Raw genomic sequence first — 23,440 nt, 5'->3', positions numbered from 1 at the left:
CCACTGACAAGTCCCAGGTTTGGAGTGAAGGCCATGGCCCAGGGATGGTGAGTGGGGAGAGTGGGAGGGAGGGGCGGCAGCACCTGGCAAGGCACCCTCAGGAGGACAGAAATTCAAGTGGTCCTCTCTGACCATCACAGGTGCTGCGACCCACCCGCCGGTTCCTGGGGTGAGGAAGACTGCATGCTGGAAGGAAGGGCCCCACCTTGGGTCACTGCTTCTCAAGAAAAGGGGCACTAGGAGAAGCCGAGGGGACAAAAGTCAGAAGATATCCCAGGTCCTGTCACTGTGGCTTCTTTATCTGATTTGAGTCTTGTGATTTCCCAGAACATCAGAAATATTCCAGTGCAGATGATAAACCAAAGATATACTCGCCAGTCAAATACAGTATCTTTTTTTTTTTTTTTGTAATTAACTCCACTACTCTGCTGGCCCATGAGTGCACAAAATCCTGTTTCCTCTTGTGGACAGACAATGGGGCTTGAGGTGGAAGGCAGTGGAGAGTGGAGGCTCTCAGGAGTCACTTTTAAAAGAGCTCTCCAGAAGTGTAAATGGAGCCCCTAGTACCTGGCACCTTAAAGGAGAAAGGATCCTGTTCAATCCTTCCCTCCCTTGGCAGGGAGCTGAGGTGTAATTGAGGGCACACGTGTCAATCAACAGGGAAAGCTGTAGCTGAAGCTTCGCCGTGGAGAAGCAGCTGACATCTAACTGCAACACAGGGAACTGGGGGCAGGCAAAGGTCTGTAAATCTACGCATATTATTTCAACAGGCATGGAATGAGGACCAGCTAAGGAGAGGATCGTTAAGGGAAAGTTAGTACAGCCAACCCTTCCCTCCCACCAAAAGGTATACTAACTTTCAAGTCAGTTTGTGAGCCTTGTCCCTAAAGGAAGGTAAAAATATAAAGTAACATCTAAGTGCCCAGTGGGTAAATGATGCCTTTAATGTGTTGTCAAGAGCTCTGACATCTTTGTCCAACAGGCTGCAATCCAGTATCATGGGCTCCCCTGGAGTTCACCAGCTTTCACATTTCTACATGGGCTGTCCAGAAGCTGACTTTATTTTCTTTTCTTTTTAGAGATGGGGTCTCACTATGTTGCCCAGGCTGACCTATGATTCATAGGTCAATCATAGCACACTGCAGCCTTGAACTCCTGAACTCAAGAGATCCTCCTGCCTCAGCCTTCCAGGTAGCTTGGACTACAGGTGTGAGCCACTAAGCCAGGTTCAGCAGCTCACTTTAAATTATCCACTCTCTCCTCAATCCTCCCAGAGATCTCTGCTTGTATATCTTCCAATTATTTGCTATATTTAGTTTGCCCTATTGTTACAAGTATATGTATGTACCCATGTGCCTGACTTATTGCTCCTTCTAGACCTAAGTCCATAAATTAACTACTTCCTGAGAGCCCACTGTGTGTCAATCACTTTATGTTAGGCAAGCATTGAATAAAGCATGACCTCATGGAAATCCACATAGTGGGCATGCAGGCTGAAGGCAGAAGAGTGCCTTTTTCTTCAGTCCTCTCCTATTTATGTGCCATGTCATCCTCTTACTGCCTGGCAATTACATTGATGCAGAACAGTGGTTCTCAAACTTCAGTGTAGCCTCAGAATCACATGGGAGCTTGCTGAAAATACAGATTCCTTCCTCCCACCTCTAGAGATGCTGGCCCGCCAGATTTGGGGCAGGGCCCGGGAATCTGCAATTACACTAATTGCCCCTGGATGATTCCAAGACAGACCACATTCTGAAGGGCATGAAAAAAAATTGCTCATAAGTCTTCAAGTGAATAATGAATTGAGGAACAGTGAATAAAGACCTCTTGGCTTTCCTAGTGTGCCATATACTGGCACTGTGCCATCCCCACCTGGCTGAGATTCTGTCAGCATTTGGATTCCAGAGTGAAAAGTACCTGAAACAGCCATTGAGTCACCAACACACCACCTCCAGCTAATTTCTGCCCCTGAGTCCTAAGGCCTGGTGTTGCCTGAGAACAAAAAGATCATAGCCCAAAGCTGCATGACACATCAGGCACCTGAGGCCTTTGGCCACGCATTAGAAATTAAACCGCATATTAGAGTAAATGAAACAAAAAGGAAAGGAACCCTGAGCCAGCCTAATGGCTACGCACGGACAAAAGACCAAGAGACTGGCCTGGTTCGTGGTGTGAAATTCAGGCATCAGATCAGGAGGCACACTTAGCACATTTGGAATAAATCCCAAACATGATGGCATCCTGGTTTGACAAATCAAGACAGAAATGCAATGAGCAGGAATAACTTCAGGGTGGAGACAGCTAAGGATGGGAAAATAGTAAGTGTGAGAAAGAAAGAAAACGCCAGTTTCTTCCCAGGGAGGCAGCGGTGTGGAGAAAGCTGTGGACCACAGGCTCCCAGCCCAGCAGACAGAGGCCAAGAAGAAGGCACTGTAGGGTTTACGGAGGACAAGTATTAACAGGAGAACAGGCTGCCAAAGTCAGCATCAGAAGCTGCAACGTACGTGTGTTTAAAAAAGATTCAGACACTCTGAGAAGGAAAACAAGATGCCAGAGTACAATGCTAGTAAGGTAGGCGGGCGGGCCTGGTGGGTTTCAGTCCCCAAATGTTCCCCAAGTTCACATTCTGAATTGAGCTGAAACAGGACGAGACACCCTGGGAGTGGCGTCAGAGAGGGCCCAGCCGTGTGCCGGTGCCCAGAGTCACAGCTTACTCTGCACATGTGCGGCACATGCACACACTCTCTCTCCTTCCACTGGGGGCAGTGCGAGCACCAAATTAGAAATCAGAACATTTGGTTTCAAAACCCACTCCCTACTTCTATGCAGCAAGATAGGTTTCTCAACTTACTCCACAGACTGAATTTGTCCATCAGATTCAAGAGTCACATTTCAAAAAGGGTCCATAATCCATTTACTCTCCTCCCTTTTCACGTTTCTCCCCCACCTCTTTGTTCCTTATCCAGCTCAAATACCATAGCTATGTTACAGTCACTCTCTTGATCTTCTCTCATTTTATCGTGCTCACCTGACAAAACTATTCTCGTAAAAGCCAACTCTCCACCTACTTCCCACCTGAGACTCAGCGGCTGAATGTGACCAGAGGAAAACACACCAGGCTCACTGGTCTCACTTGAACTTCATCACAGCTAACTCCAAGTGAGTCCATAAAGCTGCCCAGCAACCCAATGCATTTACCTACTCCACTTAGTCCCTCAGTCTTCTGGGAAACTATGTTATACCTTCTCCTCAAACTTTCAATATTTTCCTCCTCCCACCCAGTAAGCTGATGACCTTACTTCCTCTTTCATTGAGAAAATAGAAGCAATAGGAAGAGAATTTCTACAAGATTCCAACACCACATCTACCCACGTACCAGCCTCTGCAGCCACTTGTTCTTCCTCTACTCCTAGTACTATGAATGGATGATTAGAGCTCCTATCTAAGCCAAGCCCTACACCTGTGGTCTAGACCTCCCCACACCACACGCACACCTGTTCAAGGAAATCCTTCCACCAATTATCCTCCCTCTCCTTCATCAACAATAATTTTTATCTCAAATGGATCATTCCCATCAGCATGTAAGTGGTATTTCTTCCATACTGTTTCCATTGCTCTCTGAAATCCTTCTCACTCCACTCAAACTGCTCCTGGCATTCAGTGGTTCTTAGCCTTCACCTTCCTTGACCCATCTGAAGCATTTGATTCAAATGAGCAAAGCATATAGGTAAGAGTTTTTGAAAGAGTAAATATGAATGTGAATTCAAGAGAATCTGTGGATGTAATTTATACAAATCACCAAGAAATTACTAGCAAGATACTGAATAATCATATGATAGGAAAAACCCTTCTTCAGAGAACTGACTTGATCATCCTGTATTTTCTCCCTCTGCAGTGCGCTCTTCACTTGGCCCCAGGACACCAAGTTTCTGATTTTCCTCTCGCCTCCCTACTGCTCCTTCTCAGTCTTTTTTGCTGATAATCATTTTTCTCTTCACCTTAACATCAGAACTCAGTCCTGGAATCTCCTCTCTTCCCTGTCTATATTCACTTCCTTGATGGTTTCCGCCAGTCTCAATACTTTACCATCTATACACTGAAAACTCCCAAATTTGTATCTCCAGCCAAGCCTTCTACCCTGAACTCATTTATTCACCTCCTTCCCTATACTACCATATCAAATGAGCATGGCAAATTTAACACATCCAAACTCAATTCTCCTTCTCCTCCCAACATACTTTACCTGTGTTCTTCTCCAGCTTAGTTAACGGCCACTCCACTCTTCTTGGTGCTTTCTCCCAAACTCATATTCAATCCATCGAAGAATCCCATGAGCTCAACTTAAAAATATATGCAGAATCCAACCATTTTTCACATCCTCCACTGCTACCTCCCTGGCCCAAGCCTCTATCTTTTTTTTTTTTTTTTTTAGATCCTTGCAATAACCTTGATTTGACTCCCTGTTTCTACTTTTGCTCTATCAAAGCAGGTGGAGTGACCTTTTTCAAACACAAGTCAGGTCACATCACTCCTTTCCTCAAAACCCTCCACTGCTGTCCCATCTCACTCAGAGTAAAAACCAGAGTCTGTATAATGGCTTTCAGTGCTCCACATGATCTGACTGACTGTTCCATCTCCTACTTTCTGCCTCACTCACTGCAATCCAACCCACTGTGCTCTTTGCTGTTCTTCAAATACACCCAGCCCGTCCCCATCTCAGGATCTCTGCACTTGCTGGCCCAGCTATCTGGGACTCAGGACACTCTTCCCCCAGATAACCACAAGGCCCACTCTCTCACCCACTTCAAGTCTTTGTTCAAATGCCATCTTCTCAACGTGGTCCTCCTGACATCTCCATTTAAAATTGCAACCAACTTCTCCCTTTCCCCACTTTTTTTTTTCTCCACAGCACCTATCACTATCTGATATACCATATGTTTTCCTTATGTTCTATATGCATTTTCCCACTAGAATATAAATTCCATGAGGGCAGGGAGTTTCCTATGTTTTACTCTCTACTGTATCACCAGCATCCGGAACAGTATCTGGCAAGTAATCGCCACTTAACAAATGTTTGCTGAATGAATAATGAGTTAGTGAACAAATCTACACTTATGTATTAATGTAAACAGAGGGGAAAAGCTTTTACTATGAGTTCAGGAAATAGTTTCCCTCTCCCTCTACTCTCTCCTCTCTATGAAAAGCCTGACAAGCAAAGTGTTCTGCCAGTTAAGAGGAAGTTATCATAGCTCCTCACTAAGCACACACACCTCACCTCCCAGCCGTCATGGGAAAAAGAACAGTAACTTCCAAGATCCACTTACCAATCCCTCTATGGATAAGTAACAGATGAACAGATACTAGTATCCGATTCCAAGTATCACCTGTATTACAGGATCCCAGACTCATGTAAGGACATAGGAACAGGGCAGTCCAGATGGGGTTGTAGGAAAAAAAGAAAAAAAGAAACCAGTCTATTCCAGAGCATGACTAATCCTGGATACCGATTACAATTACAATAACACAGTGTCTACAATACCAGTCACAATTACAGTGTCTACAAATTTTATGAACTATACACCTGATCCTAGTTCAGCTGGTTCATCTTATCACCCTAGCACCATAAGATAATCATAGACTCCTGCCACCCATTGTCAAATTAGTTTTGAGTAGTTCTACTACAATGTGGAGGAGGTGGTAGGAAACGACTGAAGCAAAGATGGAAGCCACGTTCCCTAGTCTCATGGCTCTCAGAACCCAAAGCATTCTCTGTAGATACCACAAAATCAGAGGAACTTCATAAAGAGAATGGTAGTTTTTCATCAACTGTGAGATGGATGTTATGCCTCACCATGCTGATAGATGACACATACAGCAAAATCTCAATGAGACAGAAAGTGAATAGCTGTTAACCATTTAATAAATTCTGACTATATGCAGCTGTGAAAAGGCAACTTAAAGGAGAGCCACAGTCATTGTTGATAGACCAAAAGATTTCTGAGCAGTTGGGAAGACTCTCAGAAAGCACCCAGACTTTAAGTTGCCTCTTCTTGCCAAAAGCCAATGAAGTCCATAAAAACCCCTTCCATCATAGCAGCTTGGAGCATCTTAAGTAGTCACAACAGATGTGGCAAGCATACCTGCAAAGCTGCAGAAACAGTACACCTCCAAGAAATTTATGCCTCTACATGAGTTTATCAACAGTAAAAAGAGAAATAACTCCAACTACAGAAATACAAATGAAACATACCTAACTTTAAGAGCAAAGATGTGAGTAACTGCAGACAGGGACTGGGAACCTCTGCAATGTGGGAATTAGTCCTGATACAATAAAAGAGCTAACTGAATCAGTAGATACCATAAAACTAGAATGACAAAGAGAAATAAGACTCAGATCAGAATCAGAAGAAAGTCACTTCTCTCAGCCACTTCCAGCACAGGTGAAGAGGGTTAGCGAGCCTCAGTAACATTTGTTGAATGAAGAGCATTGATCAGAAGGAGAACACATTGTACTGTGGAAGACATGCTTATCAGGTTAGGAGAAATAAGTAAAGAAGAGAGTTTGCAAGTCTCGAGGAGACCTTTGGGAGAGAGTGCAAACAGGTAGCAACAGCCAGAACTGTAGACAGTTTTGCATTCCTTCCGCCAGAGGAGGGAGGGAAGCCAAGAATATAGTTGGAGTTTGACCAAGCAGTTGACATTTGGATAGAGACTAAATGAAGCACCGGTGACTCCAGGTTGCCCTGACAATGGGAACCCTCCCCCTTACAATTCATTATAATGAGAAAAGCCACATGCAAATGAAGTTAATAGTAATCAATGGCAGAGCAACACAAGGTCATAGGGAGGCATCTAGGAAGAGTCTGTGGTACAGAAAAGGGATGCAAACATGAGGGAAACATTTACATTGGTTAACAAGGTTAAACTGAGCCCACATGCCTGAGAGCTTCTTCCTACTGGATAAACCTGAAGATTCTCCTACTGGTTTGGATGTTAACAAAAATAAATCTTACATGTTTGTTGCACCACTGAATAGAAGGTACATAGGGCTGGGAAACAGGGGATCGCCCTCTCTTAGTGCTCTGCATGAACAAATCCAGCAGCTGGGTTAACTGGGCCTTCCCAGAATGAGGAGTGGTAGAAAGGAAAATCAATACAGTTATATTTATATTTGCATCTTATTGGTGGTGGTGGTGGTAATGCTTAGTGAGTCATTTTTCTATATGCAGAAACACACACACATATATGTATACATGTATTTATAATACTAAGTTGACTAGTCATTCATAGTTAACTTCATGGTATGCAACCAGTGTATATAAGTGTGTGTGTGTGTGTGTGTGTGTGTCCAAACAGGTAGCAGACAGTCCAAACAGGTAGACAGTCTTTGGGTGACAGTACCCCTAGCCCTAAATCCAGCCATCAGAATATCAGGAGGCCTTCAGTAAACTCAAGTTCAATGAATCACAGGCTGGAAGTCAGAGTATGTGAGTCTGTGGGCCCTGGACACCCATGTAATACAAGGTTTCAGAGTATCTGCAACTTGATCTCCTCTCCTCCCTCCTTCGCTCCTTCGTGAGCAAAACTAGAGAGAGGAGCAAGATCTCTGCCTGTGTTTAACTTCTAAACCTATGGTCGACAGGTAACTGGAGAGACAGAGATTTGAAGAGAGCACTGTGATAGCAGGAATCATGGCACTTTTCCCTCTCCATTTCCCTAGTGCCTAGAACAGTGCTCGGCATGTAATAGATGCTCAGTCAATAAACACTGAAAGAATGAAGGAATGAACAAAGAAACTAATGAAGAAAAAATAATGAGTGGTTCTTCAGCCAAGATCCTGCTCCTCTCAGTACCATCTGAATCTTGGCTAAAGAGGACCAACAATCACGCCTGTATCCTCAAATGCAACACTTCTCCTTTCAGGCTTTCAATGCATTTATCACATCACTTAGGTGAGTCTACACATATAATTGAAATGCATCACTCTCAAAGCCCTACAAGTGACACCAGCCACTACAGGGCCAGTGCTGCAATTCCTACAGGCGCCTGGCTAATTTGAGTGGCATGGCCTCAAGACAACCTTTACATCTCAAATGAGGAGTGACTGCACTCATCAACCTTGCCTCCCTCCGCTCCTTCCTGCTGCCTCCCACAGCTGGTGAGAACTGCAGAGTGTCCTCCAGGGTTTTCTGGGTCACACATCATCCCTGGGCTTGCTGAGTATAAGTTGGTCCTTGGGACTTCTTCACTGCCCTTAAGAGCTTTAGCATAATAGCCTGTGACTCTTTTCTGCAAAGTTTCAGTCCTGCCTTGCTCATCCTATATGGGAATGGATCCAGGTTAGCAATGGACCTCTACTAAGTACTTTCTTGTACAGGCCTTACACAATCCTTGCTCTTTGGTCATTATAGTCTAGTTGAGTTTCTTCTGAGACAGCATTTCCTTTCCCTCCACTGTAAATTATATCCAAAGCTCTTTCTAAAGGGTGCTTTGTATAAGCCACCTTATTTTCCACCTAATAAGTTTTATACAGATAGAATCAGGCTAAAAAGATCTAGAGAAGAACTGAAGGAAACAGAGGGCACCTTAAGGTAAAGGCAGGTTGTGGGAGCGTACATAAGAGGCGTGATCATTCTAAAGTTACTGTCTTGGAATGGGCTGGTTGAATGCAGGTAAGGGTACGGTCTTTCAAAAGCACCTGCCCACATGGCTTTACCCACCTAGGATCCATGTACATCAAACCACATACCTCACTCAACTCGCTCTCATTTTTGAGCATAGAGTCTACACCAAGCCTTTGATAAGTCATTAAAATTAGACTCCGGAAGATGGAAGAGACTTCACGATCACCCTGTCTACCTTCTGTCCCCATGCAGGAATCCCCAACATCCCTGACAGGCAGTTAGATCAACTCAGAACCTTCCAAACATGTCTGATCACATGAATCCCCAAGGCACTTGAAAAACGCACAGCTCACTAGCTTACAAAGTTATACAAAATTAGAATCTCCAGAGAAGAGGCCTGTGAATCTGAATTTTAACAAGCATCCCTGGTGAATCTCACAATTAAGCATGCTTTTTATGTGCATGTAATGCAGCAGTTCTTGACAGTGGCTACATACGAGAGTCAGATAGGAAGCTTTTTAGAAAAGCCAATGACTTTTCTAAAATCACCTTCACCCCTAAATATTCCTACTTAATTGGTTTGGGATGCAGCCCAGTTGGTATAAGTTTTTTTCTTTTCTTTTTGTTCTTTTCTAGTACATTCTCCCAGATCCTGAGGGGGTGATAACATTTTTTAAGCTTCCAGCTAATTCTACTGGGCAGCCAGTATTATACATTATTAGTACCCTTCACTGTAGCCCACCATCATGTCCAACCAACATATTCTATAACTATTAAGTTGATCTGACTTAACTAATTTGTTCACCTATCCAACCTAGGATGTAATTTCCTAATCGTGTTAAGAAGCTGTGTACTTGTACTTAGCAAGAGGCCAGACAAAAGAGGGTTATGAACTGCTAAGGCTTGTCCCAGTTGAGTCTTCACCTCCCGCTCCAATACACCTATATCCACAGCCCTCCCTGTCCCTGGACTAGCCAGGCCAAACAACCCCAGAAGCCTCCATCCAGGGTTCTTCCCTCCTCCTTCCCGGTCCCCACCAGCTCTACTCACGTTGTACAGCACGGTGGTCCACCCTTCCATGGTGATGCACTGGAAGACAGTCAGCACAGCAAAAAGGATGTTATCAAACTGGGTGATCCCATCATTGGGGCCGATCCAGTCCTTGCATTCATAACCAGCTGGGCAGCCCTGCACGCCACATGGGTGAGGGGGGTCAAATCCTTCTAGAATACCTGCAGACATGTTTGGAGGGTGGGGGATAAATCACATGGTGTTTCACATGAACTGGAAATGACCTCAGGAGGCCACAGGCAAGCAATTCCAGTCCCCATGGAAAGAGGTCTGCCCTTTTTTGTCTCAGGCTCCCTCTCCTCCCTGGCCTCTCTGCACCCCCCAGCTCACATACCACGTGTTCAACCCAATGTTTCCCATTCTCTTGAAAATGGAGCCTCTCCTTCGCATGGTCCCCTACTCTGCAAGCTTCATCCTCTACCCTCACCTGCAGTACCACAGGAATTAGAAGGACTGAATCACACGGCACACTTTGAGGAAAAGGCAAAGTCAAGTTTTTTAGCTTCAGACTCCAGGATGAGCCCTGAGTTCTTCCTGGGTTTCTTGGGGACAGTTATAAACTACGGTCATTTTAGGGGGTTTTAGCTCCTTGTTTGTCCAGCATGGATTGCTGGCTTTGAATAAAAGATTAAAACAAAAAATAGAAATCCAAGGTGGAAGGTGTTCTTTGAAGGTTCTTTTCATAAAAAGCATGGTACTTATTTGGGATTCTTCAGCCTGCCTCCCATCTCCTTTCCTCCTAGGATACTCAACTCAACTTGAAAAGAACAAATGAAATACAAAGATATGAGAATTCGGGGTTGTGTACCCTAACAATCTCCCAAGCACACTTGCAAACCAAGCTCAGAGCACTCTCAGTTCATCCACACCACGTGTGGGTCAAAACAGAGAGCGAGAAGACGGTGAGAAGGATCATGAAGGGAAAACGTCTCCACAGATCCGGAGGGACCCAACTCTGATTCTGGACTCCTAGATCTCACCGGCCTGTGGTCCAGAGAGGCCACTATAGAAAAAGTACTTATTTATTCAGTCAGAGGCTGCTGTATAAAGAGTCAAGGGGCATTGATTCAGATATTCAGAGAGGTGGCACTTTATTTTTTTGTAGAGAGACAGAGAGATGGGGACAGAGAGACACTAGTTGTCCAGGCTGACCTCAAACTCCTGGGCTTCAACAATCCTCTTGCCAAAGTCTCCAGGGAGTAGCTGGAACTACAGGTGTGTGCTACTATGCCTGGCTCAGACAGATGGCTTTTGAAGTTCATTCTTATGGCCCTTGACTATGGGATAGGGGAGCCAAGACCATCTATTTGAAATCTTCCAACTAAGTATTTGCCTTGCAATATTAATGTCAAGTCAGGATCTCTAGTCTCAGTTGGCTGTGCCTCAAAAGGCTGCTGACTAGAAGCTTCTGATTCTAATTCCAGGGTCAAAATAGGACACACTTTTCCAATGAGCCTCCAAGTGCCCTGAAATTACCCCAGTTAACAGAGGGGAGAAGGGAAAAGGAGAAGACAGAGGAGAACGACCCTACCTGAATTGTTCATGAAGCATGCTCGATGTAACTTCCCACTGTAGAACTCCAAGCCAATAATAGCAAACATCAGGATGGCAAAGAAGAGTAGAAGGCCAATCTGCAGAAGAGGTACCATGGCCTTCATGATGGACTTCAAAACAATCTGCAGGCCTAGAAGGAAGGACAGAGAATGACCAATGCAGCCGTCCCTCAGCACCATCTGACAGGGCAGGATTAGTTTCATTCCCTCATTGGTTTCATCCATGCTGCCTTCTGCCTCTGATAGATTAAATTTATTAGAATGTGAATCTTTCCTAAAGGAAATTAGGCCCAGCTCTGCTAGGCTGTAAATCCTTCAAGAGCTGAGACAAAGTTAATCTTCCCATTCACTCTATCTCAGACCCAATTCTCTCAGTCCCTATTGGGGAAGCACAATTAGTACAAGTACTATTCAGAAAATGACATATCCTTTGACCCACACATTGTACTTCTAGGATTCTAGCCAAGAAAACACTCAGAGATTTGAATAAAGATTTAAATAAAAAGGTGTTTGTTGCAGCACATTTATAGTTGGAGAAAAACTGGAAATAGCCTATTTTTATTTTTTTATGTCATCCAGCAACATAAAACATAAAAACGGCTAAATAAATCATAACACATATAAGAAATTTTTGCTTTGAGACAGAGTGTTGGTCTGTCACCAAGGCTGGAGCGCAGTGGCATGATCTTGGCTCACTGCAGCCTCGGCCCCCCAGGCCCAAGTGATCCTACCACCTCAGCTTCCTGAGTAGCTAGGACTATAGGAGTGAGCCGCCATGCTCAGCTAATTTTTATTACTTTTTTGTATTTTTTGTGGAGATGGGGTTTCACCATGTTCCCCAGGCTGGTCTTGAACTCTTCCTGAACTCAAGCTATCCTCCCACCTCAGTCTCCCAAAGTGTTGGGGATACAGGCATGAGCCGCCATGCTCGGCTAATTTTTTATTTATTTATTTATTTTATTTTTTGTGGAGATGGGGTTTCACCATATTGCCCAGGCTGGTCTCAAACTCCTCCTGAACTCAAGCAATCCACCCACCTCAGCCTCCCAAGAGCTGGGATTACAAGCGTGAGCCACTGCACCCAGCCAAGAATTTTTAAGGTTAGGAAAATAAAATACTTATTTCAGGATATAAAACATATAAAACTACAATATACATAATGATTTCAATTATATTCAAATGCACTGGGGAAAATGAAAAATATTGAAATTTTAACAGAAGTGATTTCTGAGTGACAGGATGAAGAACACTTTTCTCTTTTGTTGTTTTCTTTACTTTCCACATTTTTCTGTAAGGATTTTCTATTATCTTTTATATTTGCGAAAAGTTAAAGTAAAATGTTATGCCAGATTGCTCCAGCTCCACTATTTATTACCACTGAGGCTTCCTCCCAGGAGGAATATTTTTTATCCCAAATTCCCTTAGACCTGGATCCAGCTGGGGACACATCAAGAAAGTTCTTAGCAGAGCAGAAAGAATGGCAGATGCTCACTAGGTATCCCTGACACGAGCTTCAAGGGCCGCAGGACACGCACAGCCCGGAGGGTCCTCAGGTCCACATGAGTGTTGAAGTGGGTTCCCGCAGTGGCCAGGATGCTGCAGACACAGACACAGAAGGGTCAAGGTTACCAGTCTGGCTTTCCCCTCTTGTTCCATGCAGGAAGCGGGGCTGAGGCAAGCTCAGCCTGGAAAGCACACAGCGCTGACGCCAGCTGTATGTGGGTGCACCTGAGCTTGGGTGAATCACCAGTGGCTCCAAGTGGAATTAAATTTAGCCATCTGGGTTTCACTTTGCAAAGAAGGAAAACTTGTCATCATACCAGAACCCTAGTTCCAAATCCCAAGCAAAACACAAGGTCCACAACATCTGTCCCATTCCTGTCCCCAAACCTTGTCCCCTTTCTCCACTCTGCCCTGTTTCAACTCCTTCCCCTCTCTCCAACCCAACAGGTCCTTGTATTTTTTTATTTCAAAATTGTCTTAGGTTCCCCTGCCTATCTCCTTCAGGAAATTTCTCTGGATTAACTGCAGTAAAAGAGTAACTCACTCATCTCTACCTTGACACTTAGAATTTTTTTTTTTTTAATGGAGTCTCGCTCTGTTGCCCAGGCTGGAGTGAACTGGCGCGATCTCGGCTCGCTGCAAGCTCCGCCTTCCAGGTTCATGCCATTCTCCTGCCTCAGCCTCCCGAGTAGCTGGGACACTTAGAATTTTTACCAAACACATCAATTACACTGGAGAAGAATTTCAATGGTCTTCACATAGTATCAGTATTTTTATAAAAACCACTCTTTGATCCTAATTGGATTTCATCGTTTCTATTTTTCCACGTTCCACAGCCATATCCAGAAACACACACATGCACAAATCCATAATTCTATTAGATTGTGTAAACCAAGGAGACAACTTATTTCCTATAATCTCATGACATTGCAGGGACTTTGGAGAGACAAGGACATATATGTATTTATGAAGGACACAGCAGAAGAATAAAAGCAGAAGAACTGAGTTCAAGTCTGACTCAATCTGTTGAGAATAGGGTGACTCGACACAAGTCTATCAACCTCGATGAACCCCACTTCTGTCATCTCTAAAATGAGGGGGTATTGTGGTCTAGTTATAAAAATAAAATGATATGGTATTTAATATTAAGAGTGTTCTATAAACTGTAATGTACACACAGACATTGTGGTTAATGCAAAGCTTACTAATATTAATAAAATCTTAATTTAAAACTTGCTCATTTTATTCTTCTTTCTGTGAAGAATGAAAGGAAGTTTCTCCCTCATAATCCCTCCAGAACAATCTCAGCTACCCAGAACCATCAGGAAATGAGGCATTCAGAAAACTGGGTTCCTCTACAGTCAAAGGGTGGCAAGAATGGCTTGCTTTGTTTATTTCTAATGGAACCTCTCTGAAATAGTTCAAGTATTAAAGAAGGTACCTGAAGTGCCTTCAATATTTGACATATCTTCAATCTCAGAAAAAGAACTGTATGGAAAGTGCATGCCCTATGGCCCTCAGAAGCAGACGTACAATCATTAGGTACAAATCATACAGACCAGGACAACAGAATCGCAAGCAGTAACCAACATAATTAGTGCTGCCAACAGCCAAGCGGACAGCTTCATGTGCTGGCACACTTCCCCAGACTCCAAGTATCCAGGAGTTGTCTGTAGAGCATCATTAGGAAGTAAAGGAGGATCTTACATGGGGTAAAGGTTAAACAACCAGTAGAGATTCCTGTCAGCTTTAAGATTCTCTGAGTCTACGTTCATACTACCTAAAAATAAGAAGCAGAAAGAAATCCTACTCATAAAGAATCTCAAGAGCTAGACAAGGTTTCTGAATCTTCCCCATCTCTCCTGAGTCACACTTCCATGCCATCGTCAGAAACAGGGGTACTTGGGGGAGTGGAGTCTTCCACACTCCTTTTGACTCTATCTTCCAAGGCCAAGGAAAAACATTAAGGAGGTGGTCATATAATTTCTAATAAGTAGGGAAGGACTAAAGACAAAAAAGAACAAGGAGAAACATGGAAAAGAGAAATGAAAACCAAGACAGAAATAGAAAAAGAGAAAGAGGAGAGAGATAAAGAGAAAGGATAGGTGGGGAGATAGAGAACCACACACAAAAAAGGGATCATTGTTTGCCTGGTTCTTATAATAAAGGTAAGGTGCACAGCACAGTCTCCTGTGCTGCCCAGGTGGGAGACTCTCCTTTCACGATTATGTCTTTCAAAGACAGTATGCAGAATATGAGTTAGAAATTAGACTTCTGTTTCCTAGGATACTCAGATACACATGAGACACTCTTTTCATATCATAAACAGCCCTGTTGGAAATGAAAATTTCCTCTCCAGTCCTGAGTTTAACAGTTATGTTTCAGAACATGGTGATACAGGCAGAAAGATAAAATTAAAAGGCAAAGAAGGCTCAAATGTAGAGGAGGGAAATGGTAGAGGGAAAGAATGAGATGACGGAAGAGTGAGTAGTACAAGAAAATGTAGGGATATAGACAAGAAAGGAAATAAATAAGAACCAGGGGAAGACGCAAATGTCAGAGAAATGGGAAAGAGAACAAAAGCAAAGAGAGAAGGAAAAAGAAGGCATTTGTTGAAGGGGTCTCACACAGCCAGCCATGAGGTATGCACATGTCACCAAGTTGGTCCCTGGCTGAAACTACCTACTCCCCAAACTGTCCAAATCACTCTGCAGCCAGGGCCATGCAGCCTGTGGTCTCGTGCTGTCTTGGCCCTCAAAATTTTCTTTCCTCTCCTCCAGTGCAGGAGGGCTACCAACTAGGTCTTTAATTGATGCACATTGGCCACTGGCTGCTTCCTAACTCCCACTGTTCCAGTACTCCTTGAGGCAGAACTGACAGCTGGCTCCCCTGTTCACCTGTTAGAAAGCAGGGACAATGGGATTTCCTTTTTTTTTTTTTTTTTTTTTTTGAGACAGAGTCTCGCTCTGTCATCCAGGCTGGAGTGCAATGGTGCAATCTTGGCTCACTGCAACCTCCGCTTCCCAAGTTCAAGCAATTCTCTTGCCTCAGCCTCCTAAGTAGCTGGGATTACAGGCACCTGCCACCACACCTGGCTGATTTTTGTATTTTTAGTAGAGACAGGGTTTCACCATGCTGTCCAGGCTGGTCTCGAACTCCTGATCTCTTGATCTGCCCACCTCAGCCTCCCAAAGTGCTGGAATTACAGGTGTGAGCCACCACGCCCAGCCAACAATGGGATTCTCAGAGCAAAAAGACAATTAAGGAAAAGAGCCATATTCTGTGCTCCCGTAACGCATCCACCTCCATCACTGCCCTAACCACATCCTAGAGAAATTCTGTTTTCTCATCTGTCTCTCCCACTAAATCTGAAACGCCTCTAATGGAGGCACCATTTTACTCATCTCTACCCCCAAAACCTAGCCCAGTGACTGGCAAGTAAGAGGCACTCAGTAAAGGCTCGATGAATTGAATTTGAATTGCACTGATGAAATTAATATATTTGTTGAAACAGAGGTCAAAAGGAGAGAACATCAAGGAAATCCTAGAACTTACTGTGAGAAGAATAGGGTAGCAAGCTGGGATAGTATTCAAACATACATGTGTTTGAGTACATAGGAGAATACTGGGAATCTATCCTCAAGCATTTAAGAGTCTAATGAGGATCTTTTAATATTCTTTTTTAAAAATTTTAAGTTCCAAGGTACATGTGCAGCATGTGCAGGTTTGTTACATAGGTAAATGTGTGCCATGGTGGTTTGCTGCACCTGTCAACCCATGACCTAGGTATTAAGCCCAGCATGCATTAGTTATTTCTCCTGATGCTCTCCCTCCCCCTCTCCCCACCTCATACCCCTGAGAGGCCCCAGTGTGTGTTGTTCCCCTCCCTGTGTCCACATGTTCTCATCATTCAGCTCCCACTTATGAGTGGGAAAGTGCAGTGTTTGGTTTTCTGTTCTTGTGTTAGTTTGCTGAGGATAATGGCTTCCAGTTCCATCCATGTCCCTGCAAAGGACATGATCTCATTCCTTTTTTTGGTTGCATAGTATTCCATGGTGTATATGTACATCTTCTTTATCCAGTCTATCATTGATGGGCATTTGGGTTGATTCCACATCTTTGTTTTTGCGAATAGTGCTGCAATGAACATATGTGTGCATGTATCTTGATAATAGAATGATATATATTCCTTTGGGTATATACCCAATAATGGGATTGCTGGGTCAAATGGTATTTCTGGTTCTAGATCTTTGAGGAATTACCACATTGTCTTCCACAATGGTTGAACTAATTTACATTCCCACCAACAGTGTAAAAGCATTCCTATTTCTCTGCATCTGTTGTTTCTTGACTTTTTAATTATCACCATTCTGACTGGTGTTGAGATGGCAATATTCTTGAAAGACTCTTACTGAGGACTGGACAGATCCTGTTCTGTGGGATCTTCCCAGTTCTCAGTCTGAGAGCTAGAGAGAAAGAGGAAAGAATGGAAACTCAGAGGTTAAAGACTTGTCTCCCAGCAAAGCTTAAGTTTTGAGGTACATACAGCTAAGCAAAACTATGGGCTTTGTAAGTACCAGGGCTTAATCAGGAGTCTACTGGAAAAGTAAAGAGTAGAAAACAGCCCTTGACTCTCAGTCTAGTGGAAGTAGACAGACACATAAAAGAAATAATTATAACACACCATGAAGCATTATAACAGAGTCATTTACAAAGTGCTATGAGAATGGGAAACACCACAGTGACAAATGCAGGGTGCTTGCTATCTGTTAGCATTTTCAAATGGTATGTCATTAAATCTTCAAAATTTTCCTCATATTGCTATTGTCTCCATCTCACAAAAGAGCAAGCCAAAGCTTAGAAAAAATTAAATTGCTAATAAATGGCAAGACCAGGAATTAAAGTCAGTTCTCTTCTGATGTCAAAACCAGTCCTTTCCCCACTCTGCCATTACGCTGTGCAATGTTTGCCCGGCGCTGGGCAGATTCACTGTTCCTTAGTCCAGTGTGTTGCTAAAAATACCAAGGTCACAGTTTTGGTCTCCAAACGGGCAAGTGAGCATTCTTCCCTTCATTCTAAGGCCACAAATCACCAAGTGCCACAGATCACTTGCCATGTCTCTCTCTCAGGACCAGGCTCCATGCACCTCTCCTAATTATTACGTACAAAAGCAGCTTAATGGCAGGTGATGATTGCTGCAATATTTCTGTACACACACATGGACACACACACACACACACACACCACAAAATCAGAGTGGGGCCACTGAGAACAACCCCAATTTTGAGTTAATAAAAGCCTAAGCTCTCCGCTGTCCCAAGAGGCATATGTCTGTGCTCCTCAAGGGCAGAAGCATATTTTCCCTTTCTTTTGTCACTATAGGCACACAGCCTGGTGGAAAGCTTTGTACACAGAGGGATGCTTAATGCCCACTTTGCTCCCACAGCAGAGGACAGTTGGAGACTGCACTCAGCCCTCTGACCACCACCAGCACAGGTATCATGTTCGGCATACAGTCAAGTTCAATAACTATTTCCTGTTAGAGATCATGGCTCAGCCCTACCTTGAATGTTTTTACTTTTAGGTGTCAGCAAGTAGGAAGAGAATGGAGATTGATACAATCCTGATGACGCAGCACAAGTCTTTCCCGTTGTGGCCATACTGCAGTGGCACAGCAGAACAGAAGACAGAGGTAATGCTCTGGGCAATAAGAACCACATCATCTCTCCCCAAATTAGTCACCCAAAGAATTCTCCAACCTTGCATTCCCTTTGACCTTGGGGTTCTTTCCTAGCCTCCTTGTCAATCCGGGTCTATAATCTCTTTTCACAGGCATATCCCACTGTGCAAATCCATGCCCGAAAATACCCTGAAACAGTGGTCATAGGTTCAGGGTTGCCAGCTAAAATGCAGGACACCCAGTTAAGTTCGAATTTCAGATAAATATTTTTTAGTGCAATATTTATATAATGCATGGAATATTCGTTATTTATCTGAAATCTAAAATTCAAATTTAACTGGATGTCTTATATTTTTATTTGCTAAATCTGACAGTTACAGTTAAGTAGTGATCAGCAAAGACCAGATAAAGAGCTCCCTTCTTAGTCATTGCCCCAGCCCTAGACAAAATTTCCAAGTTCTCTTCTGAAAGGAGACACAAGCCAGAGGTCTTTCACCATTAGGTCCAGCATGTCTCCCAAGCTCCAGAAATTACCCACATCAATATCAACGGAGAACTTTAAGTTTTTGAAAGACAGGCTCTTCATCAGCACCTGTGAGAAAAGGCTAACACTAGCAAAGGATGTGAGATGTTTAACCAGCCCATGTGATGAGGAGGCCATGAGGAGGCAGCAAGGGACTTAATACAAGCTGAATTCCCAACACAAAGTTGAGTCAGAATATCATTCCCATGGGTAGTTGACATAAATGAGTTGCTGTGTCTATTCAAAAACATTCCATAAGTGGTTGATTCCTTTACCCATCATTCCACTTTACCTGTCATGTCCCTTCCTTTAAATCTCTTGGATTCACTTCTCACTCTCCAGCCTCCCTCCTACCTGGAATGCTTCTCCTTTGCCTTCTCTCCCCTGCCTAAACAATTTGATTCAGACCTCATGGCCCAGATGACATTCTACTTCCTCCTTGGAAAAGGTCTACAACCAAAAGCTAGTTGAACTAGGATTCTGAGAGAGGGGTAAGGCACACGCTCTCCGGTCACACTGGCTAGTTTCAAATCCCAATTCCATCACCTATACTAGCTGTCAGGCCTTTTGCAAATGCCACATTGAGCTACAGTTTTCCTACCTGGAAAAAAGGGATCGTGAGGGATCGTGCCTTCCTAAGAAAGTTAAAACAAGGATTAAAAAAAATAATGCTTGTAAAGTTCTGGACATAGCACTGATTTACCATGGAGTTTCTTGGTCATAAACAACAGAAACAGATTTTAACTGTCTTAAACTGCAGACCCATCAGCTCCATTCCTCCAAAAACGTATACTGAGAAGATACCAGGAATTCACAGAATTGAGGGGATATTGGAAGACCAGGCTGGGAAAAAAGGAAAGCAGAAACCTTGTTGGGGCAGGGATATCCAGGTCCTAACTGAGAAATCTGTGATTGTTGCCTGTTATGGAATAAGAGACTTTGCAGATGGGATTAAGGATCTGGTGGTGGAAAGAATAGCCTGGATTATCCAGGTGGACCCAAGGCACAATCACAGGTGCCCTTATAAGAAAAAGGCAGAAAACTGACTACAGAGAGAGAAGGCAATGTAAGGACAGAAGTGAGTTATTCTCCATCTGTCTCTGAAGTGGAGGAAGGGCCAAAGAACACAAGAATGAAGCTCTAGAAGCTGGGAGAGGCAAAGAAATGAACTCTCTCTCCTAAAGCCTCCGGAGGAGAGATGGGAAGCACGACCCTGGATTTTAGCCTAGTGAAAGTGATTTTAGACTTCTGTCTTCCAGAACTGTAAGAAAATACACATGTGTTGCTTTAAGCCACCAAATTTGTGGTCATTTGTTACAGCAGCTATAGGAAACTAATACACTTGGCAAAGGTCAGAGATTCTGGGAAATCTGATTCTTAGGCCACTGTGGCTATTGGTATGAATATAAACATCAACTGTCTTGGTGTTGCAGCATCATCAGCTTAAGAGTAAAGTCAGAAGAAGCAGGTGGTCAAGCTTAAGTCCCCCTGCACCCAAATCCCCTACCACTTCCAAGGTGAGCAAGACTCCCCCCAGGAACACACACAATAAGATTCTCCCAAAAGGGAAAGCAGGGGCCACTGAGGAAGCTGAATGAAGAAAAACTTTAAAAAAAAAAAAAAATGTCTACTACAGTTTGGCCCACAGAAAATAATCAGGTGTTGCAGAGGAAAAAGAGAAATAATATATCAGTTTTCTTATCTATAAAATGAAATGATCAGATAAAGGGACCTCCCGGACCCTTCCTGGCTCTAACTCTGTGAGCCAACACCTACCCTGATGGTGCTATGCTTCTGTAGCTCACACCAATCTCCCTCTCAACATCCGGAGAGCTGCTCTATGTTTAACTCCCAATTACATACAGTTCTTATATCTTAGAACATGGGTCTGACCATTAATGAGTCAGATCCTCGCAACTCAGTTCAAAACCTGCTCCTTGATGGCAGAAACCATCTTTCACATTTCCACACACTATGGCTCCTTCTGGAACAATATACAACAATAATGCTCTAGAAATGCCCTTCACTCAAGGAGAAGTGGGTGTTGATACATTTCCAATTGCAGCAGATTAGCTGGACTCATCCACAGATGCATCCACGGAGCTGTGACTGGGCCCATGACACCTAATAATTTGGATATCCAAATTGAAGTGGGTGTAGCCACATGTGTAAGTAATTATGATCTATCAAAAATCTACTGAATTACACATGATGTTTTGCTCTCCATTTCTTTTAAATAAATTACTAGAAGTGTGATTTCATTTGGGAATCAATATCTGGAGACTTTACTTCATTTTATTTTTTAAAAAGTCCCTGTGTATTAAACTGTTCACATAGAGATAAGCCAAAGAAGATCAACTTGACCAAAATATATCTGAGGGAAGAGGATGAGGGTGGGAAAGGTGTAAAAGATGTCAAGCCCAGCCTGGATGTCTGCAAGCTGCCTCTTCCTCCCCACCTACTCTGCTGGGACCCCTTGATGCTATCAGGCTTAGCAATCGAGATACTTACTGACCATGTGCCACCAACAGGCCCTGGCATTACAGTAGAGAACAAGATGGTGATCATGGCTGTCCTCACAATACTTAATGAAAGAGACATACATTAAATAGGTCTCAATTATGGTAAGTGGAAGGTCAGGGAAGGAAGCTTCACTGTGGAAGTGGCAGGTGAGCTCAAAGGTGAAGCTGGAGTAGGTCGGAGGAAACAATGTGGGAAGAGCACCCCAGATGCAGAAAAAGGCCTGCACAGAAGGTCTTGAGGCACAAAGGAAACAAGCATATCTGAAAAACTGAAATAAGGTTGGTGTGACTGAAACCTAATGAATCAGGGGAGAGTAGACAGTAAGGAGTCCAAAGCGGGCCAGGCACAGTGGCTCACGCCTGTAATCCCAGCACTTATGGAGGCCAAGTTGGAGGAATTGCTTGGGCCCAGGAGTTCAAGGCCAGCCTGGACAACATGGCGAGAACCTATCTCTACAACTCTCTATACAAAAATAAATAAAAATAAGCTGGGCATGGTGGTATGTGTCTGTAGCCCCTGCTACTTGGGAGGCTGAGGTGGGAGAATCACGCCACTGCACCCCAGCCTGGGCAGCCGAGTGAGACTGTCTCAAAAATGAATGAATGAATGAATGAATGAATGAACGAAAAACAGAGTCTGGAGATACTGGGAAATGTCACAGAAGGAAAACTTTTTAGGCTGTGTTAAGGTTTTGGACCAAGCCCGGCAGTGTTCAAATAACTCCAGGCTTAAATTTGGTGATGGAACACCAGGTTAACCACACTGTTACTCTGAGCTCAAAATAATTTTCCTGATTAATCATTGGTCTTTTACCTTCTCCCCAAGCCCCAGCCCCAGTTGCTACAACTGGGTGTTTACCTTGGTCTTTGTACCTGAACTAATGCCACTTTCTCTAGCCCCATAGGCCATTCCTGGGGCAGCTGCTGCTGGCTGCCTTCTCTGCAGCAGCCTTCCCCAACAACATGCACGCTGGGGAGGCCAGGCAGCTCTCCAGACTCCCCTGCGGGTGAATCTAGATTCGTGTAAGCAAATCATCCACCGTCCTGGGTAGTGACTGGTTTAGGAATGAGCAGGTAAACATGTAATGAAACTCAGGCCCCTGAGTTAGAACAGAAAATACACTTTGGGCTTCAATTGACCTATGTTCTAGAACAAAGATAAAAGCATATAAAGTGGTGATTTTCAAGCTTTTTTGATCATAGCCAACATTAAGCAATATATTTTACATCATAAGCCAGGATGTATATATATACATACATAAAATTACATAATGTTTCATAAAGCAATACTCTATTTGTGTGATGTACTCATATTTTCTCTTCAATTCTTCCTTAGTTAAGGTTAATGCTGGTTTTAATCAACTAAATTAATTTCATGACCCTCCAATGGAGCTGATCCACAGTTTGAAAAACCGACCTCTGCAGAAGACAAGGCAGACCAATATGAATGGCTGCTTTAATAGCACCACGCAGCTTCTTGATGTTATCCCAGAATGATGAAACAGTTTGCCTTGAAAGCTTTTGCTGTGCTTTTCCAAGAACCACAAATACAGCATTCTAGAAGAGAATCTGTTCCTTCTTATGCTACCTGAAGCAACAACATCTTGCTGCCCTCCAGAATGGACAGTCTTAAAGCTTTCTCTCTCTCTCTCTCCCCCTGCCCCACTGGCCCTTTCACACATGCTTCAAAACTGGCATGGGGCAGTGACCTGTTTCTGATTTGTTTTTGACTGGTTGGTTGGTTTGGAGTTTCTTTTGTTGTTGTCCATTTGTTTGTTTGTTTTACGGCTTGGTGGTGTATATTGCTCCGTACATATGGCTCTGAGTTAATTTATGGCCAAACTGGAGCACGGACTTTCTTCTAAGACCACAGGCAATATATAACAGCTAAGAAGCCCTGATATTTCTTAAGAGGATGAGAAGGGGAGTAGAGTTACCTTGCCCTCTCCAAGAGAGATCTGTGC

The 23,440-nt window shown here is 43.6% G+C and overlaps 1 protein-coding gene across 1 annotated transcript in view; it reads right to left on the bottom strand.

Annotated features, from left to right (window-relative positions):
* The window catches only part of LOC117074843 (voltage-dependent R-type calcium channel subunit alpha-1E-like), a 174,873-nt gene that overhangs the window by 62,822 nt on the left and 88,611 nt on the right, over positions 1 to 23,440 (bottom strand). The window contains exons 4-6 of the mRNA XM_033196737.1: positions 12,741 to 12,844; positions 11,227 to 11,379; positions 9,675 to 9,856 (exon numbers count right to left, since the gene is read on the bottom strand). Of these exons, the coding sequence (XP_033052628.1) occupies positions 9,675 to 9,856; positions 11,227 to 11,379; positions 12,741 to 12,844 (439 nt within the window). The remainder of the gene's footprint in view (positions 1 to 9,674; positions 9,857 to 11,226; positions 11,380 to 12,740; positions 12,845 to 23,440) is intronic.

This window comes from Trachypithecus francoisi, unplaced genomic scaffold, assembly GCF_009764315.1.
Source record: "Trachypithecus francoisi isolate TF-2019V2 unplaced genomic scaffold, Tfra_2.0 Lachesis_group5, whole genome shotgun sequence".
Lineage (NCBI taxonomy): Eukaryota > Metazoa > Chordata > Mammalia > Primates > Cercopithecidae > Trachypithecus > Trachypithecus francoisi.
The sequence above is the reverse complement of the archived record's forward strand: the minus strand, read 5'-3'. Positions and strand labels throughout refer to the sequence as shown.